The 9,437-nt window shown below is 40.8% G+C and overlaps 1 protein-coding gene across 1 annotated transcript; it reads right to left on the bottom strand.

The window, feature by feature from the left end:
• Positions 1 to 1,756: 1,756 nt before the first annotated feature.
• LOC121625844 (4-galactosyl-N-acetylglucosaminide 3-alpha-L-fucosyltransferase 9-like) lies at positions 1,757 to 7,584 on the bottom strand. Its single transcript, XM_041964135.1, has 2 exons — positions 7,369 to 7,584; positions 1,757 to 3,025 (listed from the first exon to the last, which is right to left on the bottom strand). Exon 2 carries the CDS (start codon positions 3,016 to 3,018, stop codon positions 1,852 to 1,854), a length of 1,167 nt encoding a protein of 388 aa, XP_041820069.1. The 5' UTR covers positions 3,019 to 3,025; positions 7,369 to 7,584; the 3' UTR covers positions 1,757 to 1,851.
• Between the last annotated feature and the right edge of the window lie 1,853 nt (positions 7,585 to 9,437).

Genomic DNA, 9,437 nt, shown 5'->3' with positions numbered 1-9,437 from the left:
TCCTGGCCAATTATTGACTTCTACTATGACTTTAACATGCAGTTTATTGGCTGCTGGCAGAGAATAAATTCCTGAGATAGCTACCCCCACAACAGGTAGAGAACAGGTTCATCACCCATATATCTTAATACAGATTCCATCACTATAGAAACCATTTGAGCTCCTAATATCAGTGCATTTTTGGAATATCACAGGAACAACTCAAAAATTGAAACAGTTGAGTTGCAATTTCTGAGACATAAAAGTCACTGAAAATTAACTGTGTGATGTAAAAAAAAAGGAAAAGAAAAATCAAAGTGGTAGTCAAATGAAAAATGAAATGCTTGATTTAGGAAATTCAATTTTAACTTGTTGCATTTCTGATTGTTAATATAAACAATTCAAGATAAATAGTTGATTCCCTGGGTTTTAAATGACGACACATGAAATTATATTTTTGATATCAGGTTAATTCCAGGTCATGTACAACTAATTCATATTAAAATAAAAATACAACAACTTATATATAAATAGTTTTGCATTTTTACATGCCTAATTATTGATTTGTACAATGTACAAATAAGCTTAGATAAAAAACATACAGCATATTATCTCTCTGTTGCCATGCAGACAGGTTTTGAGATATGTGTCTCCGAGAAACACGTAATGTTTCAACACTATGAACAATGAAAACAAAACTCCATCCACCTCCATTGTACTGGAGTTGGCAGCAGCCATGAACAGTATTTACAAAGCAATTAAAACAACATCATTATATGACAAAGAGCATTTGTGAACAGTGATACCTGAAATAACCTTGTAATGGATGACAGTGGCTGAATTCCTCTACTGTGTCCCTCACAAAATGCAGCTTTGTCCTAAAAAAAACTTCAATAAACATAGTATAAAAGTTATAATGTACAATATACCCACAATATATGAAACATGAACCAGTGAATTTTGATTGACAGTTATCTGAACATCGTTCAAATTTTTCTGATGGCAGTTTGTTTGTAGAAAACTGAGACAATTCAGGTGGAATCACCGATCTTTTTGTCTTTGTTGCTTTGAGAGGACTGATTCACGCCTTCGTTTCAAGCCGACTATGTTACTGTAACACACTTTTTACTGGTCTCCCAAAGAAAAAAACAAACCGGCACACTTAAGCTCATTCAAAACTCTGCAGCTCAGCTATTAACCAGAACCAAGAGGAGAGCACACACTAGTCCGGTTTAAGCTGCTCTGCACTGACTTCCTGTTACATTCACAATTGATTTTAAGGTCCTACTCCTTGTATACAAAAGCCCTTAATGGACTAGGACCAAGCTACATTGCTAACTCCCTTGTTCTCTATTTGCGTTCAAGAACACAACAAGCATCAGCTGCTGGTTTATTGGAGGCTCCCAGAAACAGCTGAAAGAAAATCAGGGATGTAAGCCAATTATCAATTATGCCCCAAAGCTCTGAAACACTTTTACTTATAGATCTGAGGAAGACAGCTTGTTGAATACCTTTTAAAGAAAGCTAAAAACTTATGTCTTCAGATTAATCTTTAACTAGCTTGGACCTTCCTGATAAAGGCCTAACCTTGTGCTTTGCCTCGCACATCTACACTGCTGCACTTTTTTTAAATTGTCGTATTCTATGGCATTTTATGCTTCCTTTGTACTCCGTTTTGAGCTTTTTATTCATTCATTCTTTCTGTCTTTTTTATTTGACGCACTTGGTGCATGTGTTGTCGTACAGCACTCACATGCTGCACTTCTTGTATGACAGGCGTTATACAATTAAAGTGTTTTTTTTTTTCGTTATCAACATTATTGGCAGTATCCCAAGCTGAAATGTATATTGGCTCTTTTTGTAAGAGTACTGTTAACCCCAGTACCATTTGTTGAGATCACAAAAGGCTTCATAGCCTCTGTGAGTTTGTAAGTAACTACAAGTTTTGCAAGCTTGTTCTCTGCCAAACCAAGACATTTTCACTTTAAACCTTCTTCTCCAGTTAAAGTATCTCATGTACTCAGAATTGTTTTGGTCAAGGTAAATGAGCCTCTCTGCCAGCTCCTTTGGAGTAGAAAAGTCATTGACATGAATGAAAGAATCTCCTGGGACATGGTCCTCATAATTTTGTCTTGAAGGGCCCAGAACTACTGGTACAGTTCCTAAACTCATAGGCCCAAATAACTTCTCTGTGATATAGTCTTTGTAAACAGAGTTTTCAAAGGAGAGATAGAATTTACAACTAGAAACTATCTTTGAATACTCTTGTTTACTGAGATCTTGGCCAAATGCGTTCCCATAAGTATGAATCATGATGTGATCTTTCATTTCGTTGTAGAACTGAACTCTCTTAAAGTGCCGGTTCCAGTTGCTCACAACCCAACAGACCAGCTTGTCCTTTGCTGGCACTTTGAAACTCTCATCTTCAGGTGTCACTGGCACCAGATACCCATAAGGCACAGGAATATTTGAATCAAGCCGATAATTGCATGTCAAGTTGAACAGGTGATTGACCTCAGGGATTGGAGCTGAGTTTGCTGGCGACTCCATATTTGACCACACCCATTTCTGAAAGCAGGGACGCGGCTCTGTTGGTAAGCTTACTGGATTTTCATAAATGTCCCTGTGGTGGAAGAGGACCCCGTGGGCTTTATGGTACAGAGACTTGTCATCTGTCAGGTGGCACTTTGTGATATTAAAAATACTGCAGCTGAGATCAAACCTGTTGCCAAATGGCCACATCCAGATCAATAAAATAGTATCAGGCTCAGTGTCCACTGCTGCAGTCTGGACCTTCTGGGAGGCATTGTGATCTGGGTTATCATGCAGCTCTGTGGAGCAGTTTGAGTCCTGGTTCTGTGGTCCCTCTGCACACACAACTGTAGGACAGCAATGACGGCCTCCCTCCATGTAAATGGCAAAAGTGGGGAACTTGAAGTAAAGGTTGTATGTGAAGAAAACAACAAGAAAACACCACACCACCAGGCTGCTGAAGACAACTGGGCGCACAGAGGTCCACTGCCAGGCTGAGGAGGACATGGCTCACCTTTGGAGAGAGAATAGATCCGTTGATTATACACAGAACATTTGATATGACAATAAACTGTTGTGTCTGCTTGGAAGAAGAAGTGTGTTATCAGGCAATCATTTAAACACAGGTAGTTACTGCAATTACAGTCATAAAAGTTTGACTTCAAAGGGCCAAAGGTAATTTGACATCACAAAGTCATTGTAAAGCTATATAATTTATTGACACTGTAGTGTTCATTGCCAGTACATTTGCCAAAAGGGCAACAAAAAAGCAGTGAAGTAATAATCTAAAGCAATAAATGTATAAAATGGAAATAAATGATGCAAAGGTGTAGTAGACCCTTGTTGAATGCTATAAGATTGCGTGTGGTTATGTATGGTCACAAAGCCAGACAGGCTTTGCAAGTGTTTTAAAAGTAATAAGTAAACTCTTAAACTGACATAAAAAGGCTATGATGGGGCGTTAAGTCAGCGTCTTTCTTTGTTCAGGTTTTAGCAAATAAGATGAATCTATAAATCACCTCATCCTGAGCTTCTTGTAAGGAAACACTTACTCCATGGGGTTTTACTCTAAGGGCTCATCCTGAGTTCCCTAGTAAGACACAATTACATTCTTGGGCTAATTTTATTTTGAAAACTAGGTCCATCGCTTGTTTCTAATGAAGATATTGTTTCTGTATTGGCCTTTTATTGATAAAAAAATGCCTCATCCTGAGTTCCTTGTTAAGATAGCTGCCATCTGTGGCCTTTATGTTGGAATTTCCTGTGAACATTAATTGACAGTTACTCTTAAAGGGCTTCTATTTTGAAGGAAAAAAATGCTCATCATTGCTTTCTTGGGTTTTCATTTTGAAAACTAGGTCCATCCTTAGTTTCCTTTTAACATACAGTGGCTGTTGAAGGCTTTTATTTTGAAAAAAAAAACAGTAAGCAAAGACTGGAAATAGTCACATAAAGCACAAGTAGCTAAAAACTGTACTTAAGTAAACATACTTTGTTACTTTCCGCCACTGTTGACAGGCAGGCAGCAGTTATTCTATGGGTTTGACTGTCTACAGAAAATGATGATGAGTCAATGCTAGCTGTCACTCAAAGCTATTAATTATGTGGAACTTGATAATGTTAATGAGTGAGTCATAAAAAAAATCCCCCCAGCTGTAGGAAATCAGCTGTAGGAACTAAAAACATTTTTGTACCTGGTTGTAAATGTGTTTATTTCTGCTCTAAAGTTAATATGGAGGACTTTATTTTTCAGCCCCAGAGGTTGTAAGCAAGTGTAATGTCGTCTGGAAACATTACATTGATGGAAACATTATTTTGTGTGTGTTAGTGTGTGAGTCAGCTAGAACCCGCCGACTGAAATTATCTACAAAATGACTAAAAATGCACTAAAACCATTTCCTGTGAAAACTGCTGAAATGTTTCTAAATCCATTTGTGTCGTGTGCAAACAGTATTTAGCAGCTGTGTGGGTGAAACAGAAACGTCTAGCAAGTGTTTGGTAAGCACCACGGTCTAATCGACCGATCTGAATGTGTGCGTGTGTGTGCATGCGTGCGTGCTGAACTGCACTTTGAGGCTGCTATGGTGATGGTAAGTGCTTACTTTTCTACTGATTCAGACAAGGATTTCAGCTGAGACACACCTCTCAAACCCTGGCTTATCAAAGACTGTAACTCCCATAAATAAATCACTACATCACGAGAAGACAGGAGGCTCCGCTGAATGCAGCGACACGTTTGGTTTGCTTGTGGATCCAAAAACATACAAAACAGAGCGAGTTAAAAAAAAAGTTGTTTCTGTTTTACTCTGAAAATTCCCCTTTTGGGTTAACATGGGAGTCAATGGAGCAGTCGGACGGCGCTCCTGTCACTCAGAAGATCACGGCGCAAAATGTGTACGTGGGTTTGTTTTGATAGTTACACTGTGTGAAAGAAGACAAATTTGCCTGCGTTCTGACAAAAATAGTGTGTGAAGTGAGAAATTTCTGGCTGTGAGGACGAGTTAAACAGAAACCTTTTAACACGTTCTACCACTCTGTGTGACTTCAGCCACTAGCCTCTGAATATTCTGTCCATTACTTCAAATAAGAAAAAACTACCATCAAAATGCTGAATATTGTGGACGTTTTGAAAGCTATGAATGCAAAAAGTAAAGTCCTGCATCTCCTAATTGAGCTGAATATTTTGATGCCAAAAACACGGCATAATAATAATAATTTGTAGAAGAACATATCATCGGATCGCTTGCGCAGCAAGTCAAGAAATGGGTCTATAGTTCTGTAAATGTGCTCCTCGCACCTTTGTCAAGCACGCCGCTATGGAGGGCTTGTATTGTAATCCAAGAATATAATATATCACCAGCATTCTCAGGAATTAACTGAACATGAAAAGCTAACCTTTTTGTTATTTTGGCTGTATTAAAACAAGTTGCCAATGTCTCAAGGCTGTTATTTATGGAGTAATCAAGAGTATTTTTGTATCTAAATTACTCCATTCCCAGTGTGAAATGTAGTCACAGATTAAATTATTCTCACTGACAGGAATCAAAGCTCCCAACTGCTGCCGTTTGCCATTAAGAAGCAAACTTGTTCACTTTGTGAACTTGTTTTTGGGAAATCACATGTGAAAACTAAAACCATTCCTGTTTTTTGCTCTTATGGATGAAAGCGGAAAGGAAAGGGAGAGCAGCTTCCTTCTGGACCTCGCTGCTTGTATCTTGATCAGAGGACAAATAGAGGAGCAACAAAAACTCAAGCAGAGAAATAAAGTTTCACATGAGTGACAGAATAAAACGCTTTTATAGTCCACCCCACACGCCTTGTTGCTTATGTGTGGCGGCAAATTAAGAATGGAAGGACAGTACATGCCTCGTTGTTTATGTGTAAACAGAGCGAGATAAAGGGAAAACAGCACAAAGCACACTGTTCCTTTGTGATTAGAGAGGAAGGACTGTGCATACGCCGGCCTGCGCCCCTGAAGTCCTGCGTAATCACCGGGTAACAAAAGGATTATCAAAAACTGCCTGCATGCCTCATTCTGCCTGTACAACTGAAAGACAATAGAGACACATTTAACACCCGAGTTAAAAATCGTTTGATCCACGTTAGATCACTGTGTTACATTATTTTCCGCAGCTGAGCACTCGAGGGAGGCTAACTTTGTTTTCTCCTCCAGCCCCTTATATGAGCTGCTGCAGTGCTGGACGAACTAAGAATAGACCCATTTATAAACTTGGTCTTATTCCAAATCATAGCATGAAGGAGAAGACAAGTCCCTGGAGTGTGGGTGTAGCTAGCCAGAGAAAGGCATATCTGCAAGACGTGATTGTCACAACAACAGCATGAGAAAAGGGGAAAAGCATTGTTTTTATTTTACTCTGTACACATCGTGACGGAGAAATAGCCTACATTATCTTGACTCGAGGTAGTTTGTTATCAGCTGCTTTGTTTGCCAGTGCCAGACCCATGCAGATACTCAGTGTTTATAAGACTTAGGATGTTTTTTTCCCCCTCCTTTTCTCTATAATGCCCTATTGCAACTCCTTTATGCCACTGTATAGCCTACCCACATTTAAGAATTAGTAGGAAGGGGTGGGAATTTTATATGTGCTGATTCATACACCAAGGCTACACCGCAAGAAGGAATTGCACAGCATAGTTGGGAGATTACAGTATAGTCCGAGCCCCATCCTCTGCAGCCTTACTGAAAACTGCACGCAGTAGAGGCCCAGCTGTGAGAACGTGTCCTCTTTGATGGTAGCGCACCTTCCCAAGTGGGGGCAACAGGGCAGGGGCTCGAGCCCCCCTCAGGGTCTGTCTGTGCCCCTGCCTGCTGTAACATAGCCCCCACTGTAATCAGTGAGGTCGGCTACACCCAACGGCGCGTCATTGCTGATAGGCGCCTTCTTCCGCTCCGCAAACGCAAAAATAAACCTTTTGCTTATTTTTAGGGATTCTATTATAATTTTTCTACGCGTGGTGCGCGTGACCCTTTTACAAAAGCTACCGGTGGACAGGAAATGACCCTCGAGTACAGGCAATTTGGTTTTGAGTGTTTCTATTATTCACTGTTTCCTGCCCCATGCGTCCTTTGATGATATACTAGCTGACAGAGATTGAAATGGCAGACAGTAAATGATAAAAGCATCCTGAGTTTAAAAAAAAGATGAGAGATCAGAGTTTATTGACCCAGCGTTAATCGCTGATGAGCCTCATAAGTAGCCATACTGTTATCGGTTACTTTGAATCAAACAGGGTTTCCGGGTCTTGATCACCCTGTCGGCATTTACAAGTACCAGCTGGCTGCTTATCAACTTTACCCCTCGCATATCCTACAGCAGGCTGAAGATGCCAACTTACCCATAGGTCTACAACACACACTCGGTGGAAGTTTCACAGCGCGGTGCTGGCTCCAAAACCTGAAGGCACAATCCCAGAGACCAACGTCTTCTGTCGCCTGCGACTCGCACAACCCCGCGCCGTCAGCGCGCTGCAGGTGAAGCCAGGAAAGAGACGCATTCCCCGGCACATCCGCTCCACGTTACGTGCTTAATGTATGGCCAACGCGCTGCACTGCTTCCGTCTACCTGTGAATTATTATCTACACTGACCAGCCCCTCTCCGACACACCCATCCAGAGGCTGAAGATAAAATGATTGGTCTATTATGTTGTTATTTGCTTAGGAGAAACATGACACTCATGTGTGGAGAGGGCTGCACATGAGGAAAGCTCCAGATGTGTTCAGTGCAGCGAGCAAGAGATGTTCAACATGATTGACTTTCAGACTTTTAGAGCTGATAAAACTTCAACTTATTCCATCATGAGAGGCCTTTGAGGCAGAGCTGAAACTGCAATAAGAAACACAGCAACAGTCTCACCTTGATGTACAAAACCGCTGTGCATAATGGGGTGAAAATGCATTGTTCCTATCTTTAAAAAGCCAAAACTGTTTCCTTTGACAGACAGAAAGTGTGCTGACGAGCCCCCAGTATTCACATGTATTTAAATGATTGGACTTGATTCTTGCGAAATATCAGCATGCATCATTTTGAAAGTTTGAGGCTTAGGAAGTGGAATCAGTTGAAACTTTAAAAAGGGCATTTCAGATAGATTTCTGCCAGACAAATGCTCATATTGCAGTTAACTGTCTTTGGAGTAGGTTTTCATGAATGAATGTGTGATTAAGAAAAATCAGAGGCAAATAAATGAGAACTCTTGATTTAAGGAATTCAAGCTGAACTCGTTTCATTGCTAACTCTTAACAGAAACACTTGGAAATTGACTAGTATGGATGGTATGGGGAGTATGTTAATTACCAGATTTCATAATTCATACTGTGGTCATAATGGTCATGGTTGCATAATGAGTAACAGGGAGGATCTGCTTCAGCTATGGTTTATTGCAGAAAAAACAGGTCTGGCAGCAATCATAGCTGGTTTTATCTGTGAACAGCAAACATGTGGCATGTGTTATTCCCCACAGTAAACTAAATCACCATATTAGGGCGCCCACAACAAACACAGGGAGATTGCATTTGGCCACATTGTAACTGACAAGAATGAACACAATGTGTAATCATTCTGACCTAATACAAATAACTCCAGCATTAAGAGACTGTACACATAAAGAAAACAGAAACTCACATTTCTATACAGACAAACAGCAGAGAGCTCAGGGCCCTGCTACAGGTAGTGAAAGGACTCATGCATGAGCTTAATCCTATATATCCAGGCTCTGATCTAGCCAGACACCTCCCACTTCCTGCTCCTCCTCCACACCTGGAGAGCAGGCCCAACCTCTCACCTGTCTCCTCGTTTTTTCAGTTCGATCCCTTTCCTCGCCTCCTGTCCTCGCGCGTCTTCGTCCCTCCCATTGTTGAGTTAAATAGTCTACAGCTGTATGTTATGATCTCTATCAGATGAGCACGACAACTTCTACACACACACACACAAACATACTGTATGAATATCTACAAAGTATATATATTTATGTATAGTTCCACATTTTGTCTTTCTTCCTCTCCCTCGTCATTCCTCAGTGTGAGCGTTTCTCAGTTCCTCTTGAAGATGACAAAGTAAAATTGATCTCTAATGTAGCCCAGCTGCACAATAACAACTGACGACTACATGACACCATGAAGTGCGGGATAGGAGTGCTGAATGGCAGAGACCGTCGTGTTGATACAAGAATTTGACGCTAGGAGCTGTTTGCACCTGTGAACATTGCGTCACGGTCGTAGCGGTTAAATTGGGTGTGGCCTGCACCCAATGGTGAAACCTTAAGGGATATCAAGGTGAAATATCATGGAGGAATGCGGTCAGAACAGTGTCTGTCGGTGTGACATGCCGCCATGGAGTGAGGAGTAACCACGTTGTGAATATCCCGGCTCTGTCACGCCTCTTTCATATCTCAAAAACACTTCACACCT

This window comes from Chelmon rostratus, chromosome 22, assembly GCF_017976325.1.
Source record: "Chelmon rostratus isolate fCheRos1 chromosome 22, fCheRos1.pri, whole genome shotgun sequence".
Lineage (NCBI taxonomy): Eukaryota > Metazoa > Chordata > Actinopteri > Chaetodontiformes > Chaetodontidae > Chelmon > Chelmon rostratus.
This window is presented reverse-complemented; position numbering and strand designations above follow the sequence as displayed.

Excerpts from the sequence above, each read along its gene's own strand:
- LOC121625844 (XM_041964135.1), bottom strand. The coding sequence starts at position 3,018 with ATGTCCTCCTCAGCCTGGCAGTGGACCTCTGTGCGCCCAGTTGTCTTC.